Here is a 21,003-nt window from a genome sequence, read left to right as displayed (position 1 = left end):
CAGCAGCAGCAGCAGCAGCAGCAGCATTAACTCGGTCCCGCTCTGACCGCAGCTGTGTCCGTCCGTCACCGTCAGTCACCGGTCACCGCCGCTCAGCCAGCCCGCACACAGCGCACGACAGGCGGCCTGAGCCGAGGAGGAGCTGCGTCCACATCCAGAATCCGTCCGGAGGAGGAGGAGAGAAGAGAGGAGGAGAGGAGGAGGAGAGGAGCGGGGACACCGAGCACTGCAGCAGACATGCCGGGCCTGCTCCACATCACGCTGATCGGTGAGTCTGTTTATTCCCGTTTCATTCAATCCAGCGCGAGCGCAGGTGACTGCAGAGAGGCGTTCACGTGAACAGGGAATAAATTTAACATCAAGATCAGGAAAATGAATCGTTCGTGAATCTTCAGGGACTTTGGAAACATCACAGACCAGATCAGTTTTTTAACTCAGCCTCCAACTCCCCACACGTGTTTATGTGATGTTCGTGGGTCTGCACCAACTCTCATAGTGATGATGATGATGATGATGATGATTTATTATTGATTAATGACAGTGACGCTGTTTGTTCTGATAAAAGCGTCCAGGTTAATTTCTGCAAAGTGGAAGCTCAGGCTGGATGTGTGTGGGAGGCGCGCAGTGCACTTAAATCAGCAGACACACACACACTGCAGTGTCTGACACACACACACACACACACACACACACACACACACACACACACACACACACACACACACACACAGCACCACTACAGGCAGCAGACATGGCACCTAGAATAATAATTTTCATCATCGCTAAAACATGAGTTTGATTTTTTTTTTTCTGCATCGTCACGGATATGGATTGGAGTGATTGATGATTGATTATGTGGCAGCCTGCCCGAGTCTGCCCTAGTGTTTTGGCTTCTACAGACAAATAATATCTACAATATTGAAGGTTCCAGCTGATGTTTACCTTCATTATTGGTTGATTTATTGCTTAGTCATGTGATTAAATGATGAATTATTTAGACTGGAAAATGAAACTCCTTATTTTTCTATTTCAAAATTATAATTCAAATTTCAAAATAGAGAGGAGCACTGAATCCTCACACCAGAGAAGCAGGACATAGGCTATTACTTAAGGAATTAGTTAATATTCAAAACATGTGCAGACGATATTGATGATTTTGATGTGCTGATTTAAGGATTGTTTTCTCAAGTAATGGATCAATCGTTTTGTCCTTACAATGTCAGAAAATTATCAAGTAAATCCTTCTACTGTTACATTTCGAGATGCTTTGATCAGTTATTGAAACAGTTATCTGTTGATTGATTGGCTTATAGATATAACTCAGCCTTATTAATGATAACTGTGATCAATTGTCACTCTCACTGTATAATCATAGTTTTCATTTTTTTATGACGTTAATGTTATGTGATTTGACAGTTTCTGTGCGATTTGTGTTGAGTTTGGTTGTTGTTGTTGTTGTTGTTGTGAGTCTGGGCTGATGTGTCTGTGTGTCGGTGCTGATGAGAGTCGAAAGAAAAATGTTTTATTTTTCATTCCGATGATAAAACATGGAGGAGGAATCTTCAGTTTCTGATTAGAGAAGAGGAGACATGAGGGCGAGGATGAGTCGTGGCGAGGGGGATTTGGGGGAGGGCCCCGGACTGTAAGCTCATCTGAGGGGGGGCTTTAGGGTGACACCCTCGCCTCCCCTCCCCCATAACATATTGTATCCAAAATGAAAGCTCGAGACCAGGGAGGGAGAGACGCATCTGCAGCATCAGAAATGAAGGCCCATGTGAACTGAAACTGAAGATGTTTACTACGGTGGCCCCGAGGGCTCAACACACTGCAAAGACACACAGAGATGCCTGAGATTCAGAAAACAGCTCTGTCACTATGACAACACATGCACTGCAAAAACTCACAACACAACGTTTCTGGGGACACAAAAAAAGTGACGGACCCAGCTAAGAACTAATGTTAAGCTAACAGTAGGCTACACATCAGTAATAATAACATCTGAAACTTGTGATATTGACGTAACTTACACCTTATCAACAAACACCAGCTGTCTTCACAACGAGTCCAAACAGTCAAAAAGCAGGGACGAAAGCTGCACCAGCCCAGTCCCGTAAACTAAAATGACATTTGACATTTTTATTTTTGAGCTCAGCCAGACATTGAAATGAGAATCAATCTTTCTAAATGAAAAGAGCTCATTTCCACTATGAAGTGAGCATTACAATTATCACATTCTACAAAATAAAGTTGAGAGCACATTAAGTTCCTATTTGTTTATGAAAGCAGGATTGCGTAAATCTTACTCCAGTTGGGCGTCTCAAACCAATTCTCGAATTTAGCAATTTCTTTGTCATCTTTGCAAATGAAATATGAAACTGCAGCAGTGAGGCTCATATTGTTTTTGGTTTAGTTTTAGTAGGAAAACCGAGGGCTGACGATGAGACAGCATCTGGTTTGTTATCATTGCTGCTGCTAGCATGAGGGTCCATGCTGTGTTTTCTTCAGGCTCCTGTGGTGTCTGAAGAGGCATTGCTTACACAGCATGTGACTGATCAGTTGACCTGCATTTTCTCCCAAATCCAAAATGTTTCCAGGCCATAGTAAACAATATCTGGTTGACTTTTTTCCAGCTGCTACATGTTTAAAACATAGACTGTAAAAAGAATGGACGTAGCGTCCGTGACGTCACCCATTGGTTTTGGGGAGTCGTTTTTGTGACTCAAATATGGCGGCCTGAACAGCGCCATGTTGGATTGGCCGGCCGAGAACCCGCCCACTGGCCTCGAAGCAGCTGTCCACGGAGCTGCTCGGACCTGTCACTCAACGTTTCCGCGCCCTGATTGGCCAGAATTTTAACCTAATAACAGTAAAGCGGTAGAGTTAAAAAAAAATTCACCCCCCTCAGAGTGTGTGCGGGGGTAGAAACTATCGATTGAGACGAAAAAACGTTCTGACACCAGGCTTTTAACATGTTTACTGAGGATGTAAAGTCGGCGATTTTAACATGGGGGTCTATGGGGAATGCTCCCTTCTGACACCAGCCCCCAGAGGAATCCGAGGGGATTGCAGTTTTTTGAACGCGGAAGTGAGCTTCACTTCTCAGACCTACAACTGCCCCGTTGGTTTAAAATAAAAGCATGTCCTGACCTAGGCTATTACGACACGTATCGATGTCTGATCAATGTTTTGATTTTCGATTGATGCATTCACCATCGATCCATGTCGATGTTTCAGCGTGGATCGAGTTATTGTTTCACCCCCTATTCTTACACACTTTTCCCTCCACGTTTACTCCACACCTCGGATTCACAGCCGCACTTGTTCTGTTTGTGCAGGCAGGATTTTTCTCTCTGCATCTGTGATCTCAGGTTCAGTGTGGTTTGATGAACTCTGTGGGGGGTGGTCTCCTCTCCAGCACCTGCTCAGCTCAGGCCCCCCGAGGCTCCGGCTGCCTGGTGGAGCTCAGCATGGAGCTTATCTGAGTTAAGCTGATAAGGCGAACTCAGCTCTTCGGTCCCTGCGGCCGGACGGACGTTGGAAGATGTTCTGAAGTAATTACGCTGCAAAACTGCCTTTGTAGACAAAAATTCGAAGGTCACAGTGCAGAGTAGCGGAGAATTCAGTTTGTAGGCTAGTACGAGACATGTGCTCTAATATTGTGATAACAGTTTGGTGCAACATCACAGCGTAAAGACTCAGACTGTATCTGTCTCTGCTGGACAAGCTCGTCAATAAACAGAAACACCTCAATTTCTCTACATATAGGCCTATAATCGATCACGGGTGTAGTTGAGGTCTACCTGAGAGACCATTTTGAAAGACAAAACTAGTCTCCTTCTCCTGGTCGTATCCCTCCACCACGCAGATTAGTTCCAGGTTTGGTCTCTGAACATTTGTAATTTGTCATTAATGCTGTGTGAAGTCTTGAGTTATGGCTAAAGGGTGTTTTATTTGGTCATACTAACCCTTGACCTTTGACCATCAGAATCTAATCCAATTGTTTTTTTAAAGCCCCTGTACGGAGCTTTTAACTGGATGAGCAAAAGTCTCTGGTTTCTGCTGATGTGTCTCTGTTACCTACAACAGCAAATGAGCCCATCAGTGTGAAGATACGCTATTTCTAAGTAGTCTAATTCTATACCTCTGGAAGGCGTGGTCGGGTCAGACCACTGACGAAACGATACGAATAGATACATTACGCTGCTAAAAAAAAAAAAAAAAGCAAGTCCCGTCTTTTTTCCGACGTCTCCAAAACAAATCTAAACAAACGTCTTCATGACAGTGGGAAATGCAGTCTTCATTCCGGCAAAACACCACCGCTTTTGTCCACAGGGGCCGCCAAAATCAACACTAAATGAAAAGTCTGTACAGGGTCTTTAAAGAAAATTATGTTAAAGTCTCATTTGTGCTTCCCCTCCTCAAGTATGAAAATCAATTTGCACGTTTTAAACATTATCACCGACCTCATCATCCTACGTCTGCTTCATGTTAGTTTGGACGTCAAACAGTGTCTACGCTAGAGGACGTTACTCTGAACTGGTATTTCACAAACTGTCACCTTCAGTTCCCATCTTTCCTCAGAAGAGTTTTTGCCTTTGTTGTGTTTTCTTTCTCTGGTTTTAACTGTGGGAGACAGTTCACCTCCACACCGCCCCCCCACAGGTTTCCAGTGGTGCTGCTACTACATTTGGTCTGTATTCGTAAGCTTACTTACTTAGACTAAAAGAGCATTTTGTAAGGTCACCACAAGCTTCACCTTTAACCGTTGTCCATCAAAATCGAGTCACTTTAACATCAAGTCCAAGACTTTCATGAGAACAGACTAATGGACGATTGGAAAACAAAATGGCTTCTGCCATCACTGTCGTTGTGGATCCATCTCTTGTTGATTCGACTGTGTGAGGGAATCATCACGACATGACACTGATGTTGAAGCTTAGAGTTTGATCTCATCCTGTCTGGAGGCTGCCACGTCCACGTCCGTCATGTCCACCTTCTTTATTTATTCCCAACACGTCACTGTCGGTGTAGAGGAGACGTCAGTGACAACGATCACTGCCTGGTTCCTGATTTCAGTCCCTGTTTATTCTCCATCACTACTCAGGTGTCACCAAAATATTCCTGCAGGTAAAGGACATGAACATCGCTGCACCACCAAACAACCTGAGGTCAGACGTCAGAGCTCACAGAGCGTTTCCTCCTCGGCCTTTCAGCCAAATCAGAGATCAGTGGGTAAATGTTTATGGCTGATTGATCATCGGTGATAAACACATGATCAGGTTCTGGCTCTGAACTCTCCACTCTCCAAAACTGTTTCTCTTCATCTTATTTCTCACATTTCTCATAAGTCAGAGCTTTGTCTCCTGAGAGGACATCACCCAGACAGTCCATCTTAATAAGGTGGACTTTTATCAGCACAGAGCTGAGTGGAGGGTTTAGGAGGCGACCTGAATTTAACCAACCACAGCACTTTATCTGTTTCTCCTCCGTCCTGCTGTTCGTCCTCCGTCCTTCCCGTCCGTCTTCCGTCTCCTCCCTGAAACACTCGTCCAGAGAGCGGGACATTTTACAGGCCACTGGTTTTTCAGCTCAGCATTTTTTAAAGGTGAAGTGTCTCTGCAGAAATGCATGATGGGAGTTAATTAACATAGCTGGTTTCATAAGTGTTTAATGAGGCTGATCATATTTTGAATTTTTCTTCTTGTCAACAAATCACATGAAATGAAAGTGAATTGATGCAGTGGATAGAAGACTCATTCACTCAGGTTTCATTGCATGTTGCAGCTGTGAGTCTTTATCCAATAGGCTTTGAGCTAAGTGCCAATGCCAGCATACTTGCTCTGATGTTTATCAATCACATGTACTGGAACAAACCATTAGTGCTTTGTTCAGTAAAGTCCTCTATAAAAAATAGTTAATGTCACTTGTCTGAGCATCAGACAAATTTAAAATACATCAATTTAGATTTCCCACATCCGAAAAAGGAATATTTTCAGATCTCTTGTCTTATTCCATCGACTCTTTACGTTTACGTTTTTTCGGCTATTTATGACAAATCCTCACATTTGAACCATTGAAAACTGTGAGATTGAACCAATGGAGAAGATGCAGAGCTCATAGTCACTCACTGAGAGCTGAGTTCATCAAATGACTTCAGTTCAGTTTAAATCAGTCAAGATGGCAGAAGTCGAGAGTGAAGCAGCTCAACAACTGTCCTACTGTCAACAGTGGGACAGGAAATAATGCTGACTCATCACTGTGGCATGTTGACATGACGTGTGACTGTGAAATCTGTTCTCTGTGGCTCTGAAGCTACTTCCAGACATTTTTAGCAGAGTCTAATGAGTCTAATTGTCTCCACTTTTCATCTCTGTCGTTTTATTTTCTGGCGTGTAATGAAGACACTGGCCTTGTGGGGCCACTGGGCTCGTTATGGACCTTCATCCAGTAATTAGTCTGTGTCCTCTGAGTCCTTAGCTGCTGAAACTTTATAAACTGTAATAACAGAGCTGATGAAAAGTCTGTTTAAAGTCCGCAGCCTCAGTGAAGACTTCACATACCAGTGCCCTCAGGAGAAATATGAAGTGGGCAGCACCACTGTTATGGCCCTGGATCAAATAATAACATAATAATATTTTTCTGTTGTTTTATTTTCCCTTATCAACAATGAGTGGACACAGATGTAATTTTGTTGTGCATACACAGTGACAATAAAGATCTATCAGTCCATCTATAGAGACTTTTAAGCAGCGATGCCTGTGGACCGGCCAATATGGCTGCTTTATTCGTGGAGACTGCTAATTACAGAGAGAACGAGACAATCTAACATCAGATGCAGCGTTTCTGTTGAGATGGAAGCACAATTCTGTATTTTAGAGAAGTTGTTAATTCGTTCCATCTCACTCTGTTGGTGTGAATTGTCTCCAATGTGCAGTCAAAGCTCAGGATTTGTGTCTCACACTGTTTGGTCTAATTGTCAGCCACAATCTGAGTGCTACACTGTGTGTGTGAAAACAGCTGCTGATCCCGTCCTTAATGTTGTCAGTTGTCATTAGATTAAACTGGAAGCTGAAGCTTGAAGCAGTCTGAAGCTTGAAGCAGTTTTTTTTTTTAAATCAAAAATGCTAACAGGGCAGAAGAAGCTGCTGGTGTGGTGAAAACTGCCCATAGTGTGTGTCCAGATTAAATCTTTGACTTCAGCACCACGGACAGCGTTATGGTGACCAACACGGCGCCAGAGGAAATTGGACGGGTTACAGTGGTTGATACAATTCATCCTGTGGGGGAACATGAACCAGTGTTGTTTAAATGTGTCGCCTGAAGTTGTGACATGAGCTGGAGACAGTCAGGAGTTTTACAACCATTGAGTCCACGCAGATGACCTAATCTGACACCAGATGATGGAAATGTTGCCTTCAGGGATGTTTTCTTTTTGTGATTCTACTTGAAAACATTTCCTTTTTCATGTGTTTGGATTCAAACTCCTGGACTGAAAACAGCTGGAGCAGCTGATGTGTCAGTGCAGATGCTGGAATCTTTTCTTGCCTGGACTTTACAGAAGTTTCTAGAGTTTGAATTGAAGAAAGACACTTTTCTTTCTGGTGGAAATCCTGCAGTCAGCAGGAGGGAGCTGAAGGATCTATGATGTCATTATGTCAGACTGGGGGGGGGGGCTTAACATGGCACAGACGTGTTGGACACATGTTGGCTATGATATGATAATCAGCTCAGTCAGGCCTGTGGTCAGACGACCATCTGTGGTCCAGACAGAGGGCGCCATGTCGCCTCGGTCCTGCTGTTGCTCCCCTTCCGTCCGTCCTTCACATCGACAGACATCCTGTGCTGAGACATGACGCAGCCATGTGCCAATTTGTTGAGCTTATGGGAGACGGTGTTTGCTAAAGCCCAGAAAAAAACTTGTATTTGATATATTCAAAAACAAATTATAATAATGCACACTGCATTAGCACTCTGCTAATATCCTTCCATCTCCTGGTAGTAAGTGAAACATAAATCTGGGAAGGAAGTCCTTACCAAGAAATTTCCTCACCATTGTGTTTAGAAAGGTGTGTAATATCACGTAATAAAATGTTGAAATTCAACTCCCGTGGGAAACCCCCTAAAAACTGCTCAAAGTTGGGGTATCCCAACCAAATTTTTGAAAATTCCAAAATGTTTAATTTGGCCTTAAAGCAGAAGTAAGCGATCCGGTCGTTTTGGCTAACTTCTTGTCAGCCGATGGAGTTAGCAGTCCCCACCCTCGTCCCGGTATGCATTGGTAATGATGAGCAGGGTTCATTAAATTAAATTAATTTTATTTCATTTCAGAGTGCTCTTTTATTTGTTGTTTTCATATGTACATGTGTGTATGTGTATATTCTTAACAAAAAAGGTAAAAATGTATTTGGGGAAAAAAACCTAATAATTGCAGTTCTTGCATTTATGTCATGTTCACAACATTGAACCATTATGTTACCAAAATATTTGAATTCACCGATGCAAGAGAGCCTTTACCAGCAGAATCAGAGCTTGTTGATGTAACATGATACCATAATGTTTAATAAATAGATAAACTCTGTGGTTGTAAATGTTAATAATTAATAGCTGGACTCAGAGATGTCTCACTAGCAAATTGAAACTACTTTGAACACGTCAGATTGAGAAAAATCCTCCTGCAGCTCAACTCTGAGAAAGTAAATTATTTATTAAACTTCAAGTTTCAAGTTTCAATACTTTATTGCCATGTCAACAACATTGTTGATTGGGATTTGTTTCAGTGGGCTTCACACACTGACATAAAAACACAACATACACCCAGTACAGTACATGATAAAAACAGAGTTAAGTGTGCAAGTAATAAAAGCAGCATCAACCAATAAATGGATAAAGAAATGAACAAATTTAAGAGGATGAATAATAAGTCGATTAGAACAATACCAGAACTTTAACTAAATGGAGGATGAGAGGTTTGTAGTGACTTTCCAAGAGCAGCTGAGGATGTAAGTGGATGTTGGTTTTAACGTTAAATGAAATCACTTTATTGCAGACGACTCACATGTTATCACTGTTCTCTGTCCACAAAGCAAGCAACAACAACAAGATCAACATTAAATCAGGACAGAGAATTAGCTCGACTGACGATTTGATCTGTCGATTCACTCTATTTGACCTCTCACTCTCTTTTGCTTTTCATTTGTTTAATGAGCCATTATAGAGTTAGATTACGTCTTGTGACACACTGATGCTGTTCAGAGAGTGTATAATTAGTGTATAATTAAAAAATCAATAAGATGTCACCTCCTTTCATTTATTACTGTAACACCTCTACACTTTGTAATTCATTTTAATTAAGGACATTTCAAATGTTAATTACATTATTTATCAATAATTATAGTTTCTCCTATAATGACATTAATATTATCGAATCCGTCATACTATGTTATAATGTATTGGCTTTTTGTGAGTCATAGTAACAAACTGTATTACAGGTCATTATATAGCATTTATTAAAGGTCCTTATTTTCTCTCAGCTTCTCTGTGGAGCTCTAGTAGCGAATGGACAGTGTCAGCCAATCAGAAGAGAGGAAGATCTGGGCCTCTCCACTGATTGGCTGACTGTTTTCTTCGTGATCCAATAAAAACAGAGCAGATTTAAGGCAAAAACACTCAAAGAAACCAAATCCTGCTGGTGTTGGGTCTAGGTGGGAGGGGCTTGGGTCTGTGACATCACAAAGTCACAGAAGTCTTGACTTTGGTTTTAGGGCTCAGTTTCTGAATACAGGCTGTGAGCATTTCCATGTGGACTGAGGCTTTGATACTTTAATAGTATTAATATAGAAACCAGACCTGCTTTATCATCACACAAACACACACAAACTACATAAATGCACCAATATCGCAGATGTTTTTACTGCATTATTTAGGACAGTACCTTTAAAGTGTTTCTCCTCTCTGTGCTGCAGCTCTTCTGTCCGGCTGTGATGCTTTCAGACTGGGCTCATCTCAGCGTGTCATACCTCTTGGTCCTCCTGTGGCCCGACTGTTCCACGATGAAGGCCCAGCCCTGCCTCAGTTCATCCAGGAATTAGTCAGAACGAAACGCCACTCAGTCCATGAGTTAGTGCGAGCCCAGCCTCACTTGGTCCATGACATGGGCTGGCCCGAGATCCATGAAATATCCCGGTCCCAGGCTCAGACGGACTCGGCGAACGTCTCCCAGTTGAACCCATCGTCCTCTGCTCGTCAGGACGGAGCCAGGACGGCTCCTGCCATGGAGGAAAACCTGGGCGTGGAGGACGAGATGGAGGTGTGGGTTAATTTAAATATGTACGTAGATTAAGCCATCTATTTATGATGTTGTAGAAGTTAGCATGCTAACCATCTTAGCCCTTACTTGGACTATCCTGTAATACCACTCGGTGCCTCAGGAAGCACTTTGTGTTGCATTGTTTGTATGAAAAGTTTTTTTTAGAAATAAAACCTGTTTGGTTGATTAATTGATATATATATTGATGGATAATTAGGTAACTAAATGTAAAATTAATTCCAAGAGGAAACAGAAACAGACTCAACAGTTACAATCAGTGAATGAGCCCACTGGAGATCACATATAAAACAATATGAAATAATGATGAGTCGTTTGTTTGATCTGCTGTTAATTAGAGAAGCTACAAACACCACGAGCATCAAGAGAGTCATTTAGCTCTGGAGCTTCACTTTGTCTCAGTCTCAGTGTCTCTGCTTCCAGAGGATGGTTCATCTCGTGGCTCCACAGGACGCAGTGAGATACGAGGGGCAACCCGACGCCGCTGACCCAGAGACAGAGCTTCTGAATGGGCCGGGAGCTGGCGACACCTCCCAGGAGGCCTCGGGTTTCTATGGAACGGACATGGAGGACAGAGACAGAGGAGAGGAGGGAGGGGAAGACCGAGAGAGGAGAGGAGGAGAGGAGGAGTGGGAGAGAGAGGAGGACAGAGAGAGGAGGGAGGGAGACATCAGAGGGGAGGAGGAGGAGGAGGAGGAGGAGAGGAAAGCAGGGATGGGCGATCAAGACGCTTTAGATGCCAACCACACAACGCCAGATCTGGATGCTCTGATTGGTCAGTATCAATTGTCTTCTCACAGAACTAAACCAACACCTCGGGTTAATTAGTCCTTAACTGTTATATTATCATTCATTCCTTGATTCGGGGCAGACGGACTAATCTGATTTGATCTGCGAGATCATTTGAATGGCTTTGAGGATGCAGCCTGCAGTCAACAAGTCAAAACAAAACAAACAAAATGTACATGTGAGATAATAATGTTCCTGCATGGATCTGTAGCCACGACAGTTGTGGTCCTAACTGTTTACTCTCTGACTTTTCCTCTGGCACCACTGCACACATTTTTCACATTTTGAATGGTTTGATATGAAACACCCCGACATCTATTGGATGGATTATGAATGGTGAATGAGTGAAAGCTAGTTTTTGTGCTAAATGTGACAAAGCTATAACTCAAACTTGATTTTGTTGCTGCAGACACACACATACAGTACACACACACAAACTCAAAACCACATGTCAACTGTGGAAAAAAAGAATGACATAAGAGTTTTATGGATGAGAAGTGTAAACAAATACACACACACACACACATAATCTAACATGTGTTTCTGACATGTTCCTTTGTGTCGTGCAGGCTACAGTTCATCCTTCCACGCCTCCAGCTCCAGGCAGCCCAGCAGCCTTTCCTCCCCAGCTGAGGTGCATGATTCTGGACCACAGGAGCACCGTGCGTCCCCGGTCCTGGAGGTGACGACAAAGGAACTAGTTGTGTAGCTAAATGGTGTCATCATAAAAACTTTGATAAAACACAGCAAAAATAGAAGAACTTAAACTTTACATATTATTAACAAAAATTTTAATAGGCATCATTTCAATTTAATTGTTCTCTGATTTTCCCATGGAAACCCATGGATCTGCACTGATCATTAAAAGCTCTAAGTGTGATCATTTAACAAAATGGAGGCAAATTCATGGGAAAATGTTCCTTTTTATTTCTGCTAAGTAGATTTTTATGAGTAGGTTTCTATGAATATTAATCACATACAGACGTGAAGCGCAGGGGTCGAGGAAAATCAGCAAGGACAGAATAAAAACTAGAAGTCTTCAGCTGCAGTTTGACTTTTAATTGGATGGTAGAGAATCAGATGTAATCCAGGGCTCACCCACTCACCTTGTGCTGGATAATTTAATTAGTCCTTAACTGTTTTATGAGATTAGTGCTTTTTCTTTGGCCCCTGTCGACTGAGCGAATGGAGATAATGGATCTTCTCCCACTTAATTTCTATTTAACCTGCGATTTACAAAGGAGCAGAAACTCACAGATGAGTGTTTGCATGTCAATATGAATAAATCATGTTAATATTATAAATACAGTGATGATTGCAATCACTTATACCACCCATTTTGAATTATGCAAAGTCATCTGTGCCTGTGAGAAACCACACTGAGGATTGGTGTCGAGTGGCATTTAAATGTAAAACCAGCTGCAGGTTTTGTCTTCACTGAGTCTCCACAGACAAACAAATTATCTTCTGATGATGCTAATCAGTGTGTACATTTGTTTTATGGTGATGGTATTAATATTGTGATATCACTCTGCCCTAATGCACGTTATCGATATTTTAAAAAGTTTGTGACATTGTGTAACATGGTGTTACCTACTTCGCAGGTGGGTCCTATAGAGAGGGAGCTGTGGGAGGCAGAGGGGGAGGAGGATGTTCAGTCCAGTGGTTACGGGGTCCTTCGCCCCTCCATCACGACGACCAGCACGGCATCTACTACAGCTGCTGCATCTTCTTCTACTGCTGCCGACACTGTAGGAACCACCATACCTGAGACCGACACCGGCACAGACTTTGGGCTCCTGGGAACTTACACAAAAGGTCCTGACATGAAGTGAAAACTGTTAAAGGGGTAGTTCACCCTAGAATGATATTTCGCTCATTATCTACTCACCCTCATGTTGACTAAGGGCTGGAAGAATTTTCAGAGTCCACCGTCCCTTCTCTGAGTTACAGGGGGTCTTGGCGTAGCAGTGCATTTCAATGCCACGGTTGCAAAGGGACACCAGAGCTCTTCGTAAAAAAACACACACAAAAAAACATCCAAATACCTCCATGCTGCTCGTATGTAATGTCCGTCTTGTGCTGAAGCCCCAAATTGCGTAATTGTCCCGAAAAAAATTAAATAAGTCTATATTCCAAGCATGTTTGTAGCATTAGCTCCTACTGTCTGTTGTCCGGTCTTCCGCTGCCAGCGCGCATGCGCAAGGTTCGCACTGAGACCGACTCGAGTCTCAGTCGGTCTCAGTATCAGTGCGAACCGGACAACAGACACTAGGAGCTAATGCTACAAACATGCTTGGAATATAGACTTATTTAATTTTTTTCGGGACAATTACGCAATTTGGGGCTTCAGCACAAGACGGACATTACATACGAGCAGCATGGAGGTATTTGGATGTTTTTTTGTGTGTGTTTTTTTACGAAGAGCTCTGGTGTCCCTTTGCAACCGTGGCATTGAAATGCACTGCTACGCCGAGACCCCCTGTAACTCAGAGAAGGGACGGTGGACTCTGAAAATTCTTCCAGCCCTTAGTCAACATGAGGGTGAGTAGATAATGAGCGAAATATCATTCTAGGGTGAACTATCCCTTTAATGCTGAGTTTTAGGTTTTAGGGAGGGGCAGTTAAATTATAACTGTTGCGTTTCACCGCCGGTTTCTTGCTACAGGTGACACAGAGGATGAAGATCGAAGGAGGGAGGAGGAAGAGGAAGAAACAGGTCTGACTAACGCAGGTGCTTTCGGCCAGAACCCCACAGTGCCTGAGGTTGGCATGGCTCCCAGCAGAGAGCCTCTGCAGCCCAGCGTGGAGGAGGACGAGGAGCTGGAGCAGCGACAACATGGATTCAAAGGTGAGAAGGCTCACAACCAAAATGATTGCAATACAGAATAAAACTGAATCTGCAATACTAAAAGTCAGAGTAGTTGTCTTGTCGGATCAGTTAAAACCAACTCAACTGGTTAAAGCAGAAGTAAGTGGTCCGGTCGTTTTCGCTAATGCTGCGTTCCAGGCAGGCTTTTGAAATCGTAAATTACAGCTTCAAGTCACGACTTACGACTTTGTAGCGTTTCAGGCAACCCACTCGTGTTTTTCCGACCTGTTTTACCTGTGAAAGTCACTATAACGGCCACTCGTAACTTCCGACCCGTGAAGTCGTACCAGATTGAACTGGTACGACTTCACGGTCGGAAAAATACGAGTTTCCTTGAACGCACCATAACAGTCCTCGTCCCTACGTCACCACATTCACGGCGTCCCTTGGCTGCACACACAGCCCTGCATGCCGTTCTCTCTCCTCATTGGATAAAAACTGTAGGATACGATAAATGTTTTCTCTTCGGCTCAGAGCAGAGCAGAGGGACTGACAGACCCGTGTTTCAGTCCAAACACTCTATGTAAGTGATTGCTGTCGGAAGATACAACTATTTAAGACTTATATTAACACAAATATATCACTTACTTCTGCTTTAAACAGGAGACGGAGGTGCAGAGGTGGAGGAGGAGACGTGGAAGAAGACAGAGGGAACGGGAACAAGGATCAGACACATCTTCCGATACATCACAGACCCCTCCCCCACCGTCAGCTTCACCGACCCGTCCTGGGATTGGCTGGAAAGAACCACACCCCTGCAGGCCCGGAGGTCAGAGGTCAGCGGCGGTGGGGTCACGGAGGTCCACATGCCGGTCAGTCGTGTTAACGTGCTGGAGAAAGTTCAGCAGGTACAGTCACACCTCAGTATGATGATGTCACAGCAGGCGACAGGAAATGAGAAAAAAAAATAGTTGCACATTTACGACAGTTGATGTTGCTGCTGCTGTTGTGGTTTTGGGGCTCAGGTGGTGTGTGTGGACTGGAGCGAGCTGACCGGACGAGGGTACGTCATCCTCAACATGGCCCAGAACCTCAACTGTGTAAGTACAAGGAAGTTAAATTCACATTAAAAGGGCTGCACTTAGTTATTTGTAGGTTCTGCTATTGCTACAGAGATAATGTTGGCATTTTTGTTTCCTGGCCTGGAAGTAACAAAAGTATCAAAAGTAATTCATTAACTCACCAGCACCTATCTGCAACAGTTTTATTTCTACTGTATCACAACTTTCCTCTCCTGAGGTTTGCAGAGGTCTGGTCCAGGTGGACGCTCTCATTCGTTTCTTGATACCAAGTCACTGTAGCTTATAACCTTTTGACTTGTAAAGACAAGAATGGCTGAAGAACTTTTGTCAAGACTGATAAGAAAACACCTGTCAACGCTAATCTTATGTAGGCTAAGTTTGTTTTATTAATTTTATTTTCTTTATAATCTATATTTTTATAATCTAGTTAAGAACACAGTGACCATGTGGTTATCTCCAGTATGTGTATGTGTGCACTCTACCTTAAAAGAAAGTGCTTTTTAATTCATATTCAAGGAGCTTTATTGCTACATAGCCAACATTAGCATTAGCAGCTGTTTATTATTCACCAGTTTAGAAAATTCTGCATCCAACTTTCCTTAAGTCTCTAAATCAGTGCCAAGGTTAACTTCTGTTTCTGTCTTTCTTGCCTTCTGCTGAAGTTAGCATGCTAAACAGCTAGCCGCCCTCAGCCCATCTCCTGAGTCCGTCCAGCCTCCACTCTGGAGACAAAGCTGCTCAGTCGACACCAGAGTTTCTGTCACAGCCCAAACAAACCTCATGAAACAAGAAAAAGTGTTAGTGTGACTTTGTGTGACCCAAACAGGTTCTGTACAAAACTTTCTGTGGCTCAGATTTTTTTTCAACTCTGCGTTGTCCTGGTTTTGAACGAGGACGAGGAAGTAAAGGACTTCAGATGAGTTACAGACAGAGCTGCACTGTGGCTTTATGTGTGTGGTACTGATGGAGGAGATCTGTTGCCATGGCAGCAACACAAACCCTCAACGACACTGCAGTGACCTCACGTTTGTCATGGCAACATGGAGTCTGAGCATCTCCTCCTCAGCAGAAGAGAAGATCCTTTGTATCTGATAATGCGTGTGTGTTTGTGTGTCTGTGTGTGTGTGTGCAACAGGAGGAGTTTCGTGTAGACCAGGGCGTGCGGTTGTTGAAGATCATGGAGCACGAGTTTGCTCGGAGGATGAACAGCCCTGAGGGATCTTGGGTACTCTACCTGAGTAAACCTACACACCAGCAACACCAGCTGCTGATGAACGTGGCCTCTGAGCAGGGTGAACACACACACACTTATGATTTACACTCACGCATGATTAACATAGAAACAAATACTCCCTCTATTATAACTTCCTTTAAACAATTACATCCAGTTTGAATTTTAACATACAAAGAACAACACTATAGCTTTAAATGATTACTGCATTATTTTTTTATTTTAAAATGTATCATATGTATGTATTTTCCTCTGAGTTTGCAGGTAGCTCTTCATCAATGCACTAGAAAACATCAACCTATCTGGACAGTAATAGAACAACATTCATAGACTTCATAAAAAAATCAGCCTGATACAATAAAAGTAAAGTAAAAGCAGGATTTAAAAAAAAGGTTACTCTGAGTCCCCTCATCTCTTACACACTTAATTTGATTATAAAACCAGCTCGTGTACAGCAGTTGCCTTATTCATTTGTATAACTAGACAAAAATAGATGGTGTGACATCACTCAGTTATTTTCAGCAGCAGAAACCTTCAACAGTCTGAGACATCGGCAGCAAACAACAGATAAAAAACAAACAGTCATCAGGGAGATGTTTCAATAAGAAGTTTGTTTCAGTCCGAGCTGCCTGGTGATCAGATAAAAGATGTTCTAATGCTAGACGCTGTTTTAGAGATACGTGTGCTCATATACTCTCATATATAGTTCTAACATATCAAGTATAGGCACATATGTATAAACTAATTAGTACAAGAGCTCAGACACACTCACTTGCACAAATAGTGGCACATATCTGCACTCATTTATGTAAACACTGTAACCAACAGTAATTGCATGTGCTTATTTGACAATTTTACATATATTTAAATTTCTATAATTGAGTATTAACCTGTTATGTTCCTATTTCTCATTTCATTTAGCTTGTATTAATACTGTGTTTCAGTAATTTCTCTATAGCAGTGTGAATAAAACTCTGAGTGTGTTTGCAGGCACAGGTGTCAGACTGCGTTAAACTGTGTGTCGTGTCTTCCAGGTGTGATCGAAACCAAGGAAGTGCTGAACATGTTGGGACAGATCAAGATAAGTCTGCTTAAGGTAAAACACACATTACATGAATGCCACAGCAAATCAAAGTAGTAATAAACCATTCTGTGATACCTGCCACGAAGTTTTTCTGGATCTTAAGCTTCGCGCCTGAAGAGAGGACGCAGCTCTGCAGCTGAGTATTTTTAGAAACCTGAGCTAAACTTGACACAGTTTGAAAATATTATGGCTTTTAGTAAAAGCTCAGCAGGATCCAAACTGAGACAGCGACAGGAAACAAGAGCAAGCTTCATCAAAGTGCCTCTCCTCAGTGCCCTGGGGCCTTGAACAACCTTTCTTTACATAAGAACATTTGCTCATACCATAGTCTTCTCAGGAATCACTTAATGTCCCATTTGAAGCTTCTTTTACTTCCCTCCAATCTTCCCTACAGGTCAGGATGATTTGGTTTCTTATACTCCAACAAGTTTGTCTTAATGCTACACGCTTGATTAATGCATCAGTATCAATAACCTAATTTATGTAATTGGCCAAATATTTAAATTCTAGGTACAGCATTTTTCATAACATCAAAAGTCACTTCACTTAAAGTAAACTGAAACATAAAATACAATTATTTACATTTAAATTCACCAATTTGACAGATGCTTTTAGTTGAAGTGACAAGTGAGGGACATCACATCAGTTAATTAATATATAATGAAACAATATTATTATGTATCCGTACTCTTTCCTCTGCTGCCACCTGCTTAGTTTAAAATGCTGAGAAAGAGGCAATGTCTTGGTCCAGTCTCAGATTATTGGTTTTTCTCACAAAGGTTTAAAAGTGTTTTCAAAACCAACTGATAAATTAAAGCCCCGGTACGGAGCTTTTAACTGGATACGCAAAAGTCTCAACAGCAAATGAGCCCATCAGTGTGAAGATACGCTATTTCTAAGTAGTCTAATTCTATACCTCTGGAAGGCGCGGTCGGGTCGGACCACTGACGAAACGATACGAATAGATACATTACGCTGCTAAAAAAAAAAGGTTTTCAAAGCAAGTCCCATCTGGCTACAGTCCTCAACGTAGGCGTCCCCGTCGGGCGTCGGGCAGACCTTTCCTGCATGTCATTCCCCCTCTCTCTGCCTCCCCCTTTCCTGTCTATCTATACTGTGTGCTATCAAATAAAGGCAAAAATGCCCAAAAAATATACTTAAAAAAAAAAAAAGCAAGTCCCGTCTTCTTTCCGACATTTCCAAAACAAATCTGCACGCGCCGGCCAGACAAACGTCTTCATTCTGGCAAAACACTACCACTTTCGATGAATGAAAAGTCTGTACAGGGGCTTTAAAGACAATGTATACCTTTACATATGTGTGTGTGTGTGTGTGTGTGTAAAATGTGATAATCGTCAGTTCAGTATGTGTGTGTGTGTGTGTGTGTTTAGGTCGGCATTCAGAACTACAGTGCAGCCAGCAGTTGTCCGTCTCGGCCCAGTCAAACACGCAGCGACTACGGCAAGCTGTTTGTGGTTCTGGTGATCATCGGCTCCATCTGCATGGTCATCATCACATCTGGATTTATTTACATCTGTTGGCAGAGACGGCTGCCTGCCACCAAGACTACGGTCAGTAACGCAACGCACTGGTGTTTTGTGACTGTGAATGTAACCATGGAACAAAACTACAGAGGGTTAATAAAGATGGACTCCTGACTGACAGTTAATCCAAAACATTGTGGAGCATTTAGCAGCTGCAGAGCCAGATGTTTTTTTCCCCTGGTGGGGACCAAATACCGAGCTGTAACAGCTGGAACTCTGCAACTGTGTGTAACTGTTCGATTGCGCTGTGATCTTGCAGTTTCGTGCTGAGGAGCTTCACTTTGTGGAGAATGGTTGCCACGACAACCCCATGTTAGACGTGACCAACGACAGCCAACCGGAGATGCAGGAGAAAAAGCCGAGCACCAATGGGCTTGCAGGCGGAGGGGAGGCGGGCAGGGAGGAGAGCAGCCGCTGGCAGGTGATGCAGCAGTAAATAAAGTTGGAACAGATGTGGTTTGGGCCGGTTGGATCTTGTTTGCTTTGGTTTAAACTGGTTTTGGTCGGGTTGGTTTGAGTTGGTACTGACTTCAGCTCCTCATCTTGTTTTGTTTTTTTTCAGGTGTTTGTCAATCAAGCAGCGACTGAGGAGGAGGAAGAGGAGCAGGACACACATCTCTGATGGACAAGGAGGAAGAGGAGACAGGTTATGAAGGATGGGCATCTGTGAGAGATGTAGTGAAACCAAGAGGGAAGAGGAAGAAGAAGATGAGGAAGATGGCAGCAGAGAAAACGGGATGTCTTCGATAGAGAGGGGATAACGAAGAAAGGAGGGAGGAGATGTAGTCGATGGGAGGGGGAGACCAGTCAGACTGGAGCTAGGACTGAGGGGCAGTGGAGTGGGAGTCACTGACATCATTGCAAACGTCATAGACAGACACAGTAAACTCACATCACATGAAGCCCAGTGTTTGTGCCTTATGCTTTCAGCTTTTACCAATGTGGCTGCACGAAACGATTCAAACATGAAACAAGCAACAATCACATCACAAAGCACCTTAATCCACCTTAATGCTCAAATGTAAAGCGGTGAAGTTTGGTTGTTATTTTGAGTCACATGAAGCCAAATCCTCTGACAAAGTGGAGCAGGAAACTAAAATAAGTTCACATATTTTAAGCACAATCACAGCCTCAGAAATGCTCAGTGGGTTTAACCTGATGTCTCATGTCAGCGACTCCTCCCAGCTCCGCCTCCAAGTCACCAAACAGGAAGTATGATGGCCTGTAGCAACTTTGAAAGTAAGGTTCTGGCACTTTATTGATTCCTCTTGGAAATAGTGACTATCATCATTCAAATGCTGCATCATGTTAAATGTATTACATACAGTGATTGAAATTTCTCTATTTTGCTTATAGGAATGGTTGTAACTGCTGAGGATGTTTACGTACACTCTACAACATGTCATGTGATCAATATACTAATGTGCTGTTTAGCCTAATATGCTTTTTTTTCCCAATAGCATTTGAATGGCTGCTATATGCTCCTGGCTAAAATCTTGAGGCGATGACACATGGGCAATATTTAGAGGCAGAGCATGAAAACAAAACTATGAACAGAGTTGAATTCAATTTCCGAACCACAGGTCCAAGTTGAGCCCCAAGGCTTCAGTGTTTCAGTGTTTCAGTGTTAGATGTCAAAGTCAGAGTAACTGAGGACGTGGCCGAGTCACTAGGATTTATCTGTCTACCATGTCAAGTCATGTTTAAAGTTACTTATTGCAATCACATCACATCCACATTTGGGTTGAAAAATTACGATCACGTCTGCGGGTGCAGATGGAAAGTCAAAACAACCCTCTATCTAACCTTGTCTACTCAACCTGGATGGAAAACATCACAAAGCGAATGACTGATGTGTGTGAGAGTTTAAGCACTTAGGAAAAGACACCAAGATGATAAATGAGTTATTTTCCTCCCCACAGAAACAAAGCAAACAGGACTGAAATGAGACGAACAACAAAGTTAAGCTATTCAAATTATCAATAAGAAATAACAATGACATAATAATAATATGTAAAAAATAAAATTTGCGTTCCCACTGTGGGAGGAGATTTGGTGACATAATTAGTATCGGCATTAGTGTTCGGTGATGATACTTTGATGACGTTAACTATGAATTAACTCTGCTTGGTCTCTA

The 21,003-nt window shown here is 42.7% G+C and overlaps 1 protein-coding gene across 1 annotated transcript; it reads left to right on the top strand.

Moving 5' to 3' along the window:
- The first annotated feature begins 3 nt into the window (after positions 1-3).
- LOC146986831 (uncharacterized) lies at positions 4-19,733 on the top strand. Its single transcript, XM_085775708.1, has 13 exons — positions 4-268; positions 9,963-10,306; positions 10,748-11,099; positions 11,683-11,795; positions 12,718-12,931; positions 13,782-13,964; positions 14,589-14,833; positions 14,951-15,025; positions 16,143-16,299; positions 17,273-17,334; positions 18,714-18,893; positions 19,126-19,287; positions 19,429-19,733. The coding sequence occupies exons 1-13, from the start codon at positions 238-240 to the stop codon at positions 19,486-19,488; spliced, it is 2,178 nt and encodes a 725-aa protein (XP_085631834.1). The 5' UTR covers positions 4-237; the 3' UTR covers positions 19,489-19,733.
- Positions 19,734-21,003: the final 1,270 nt, after the last annotated feature.

The sequence above is a fragment of the Trachurus japonicus genome, chromosome 5, assembly GCF_045865225.1.
Source record: "Trachurus japonicus isolate A0001 chromosome 5, Traja_1.0".
NCBI classification, from domain to species: Eukaryota; Metazoa; Chordata; class Actinopteri; order Carangiformes; family Carangidae; genus Trachurus; species Trachurus japonicus.
This window is presented reverse-complemented; position numbering and strand designations above follow the sequence as displayed.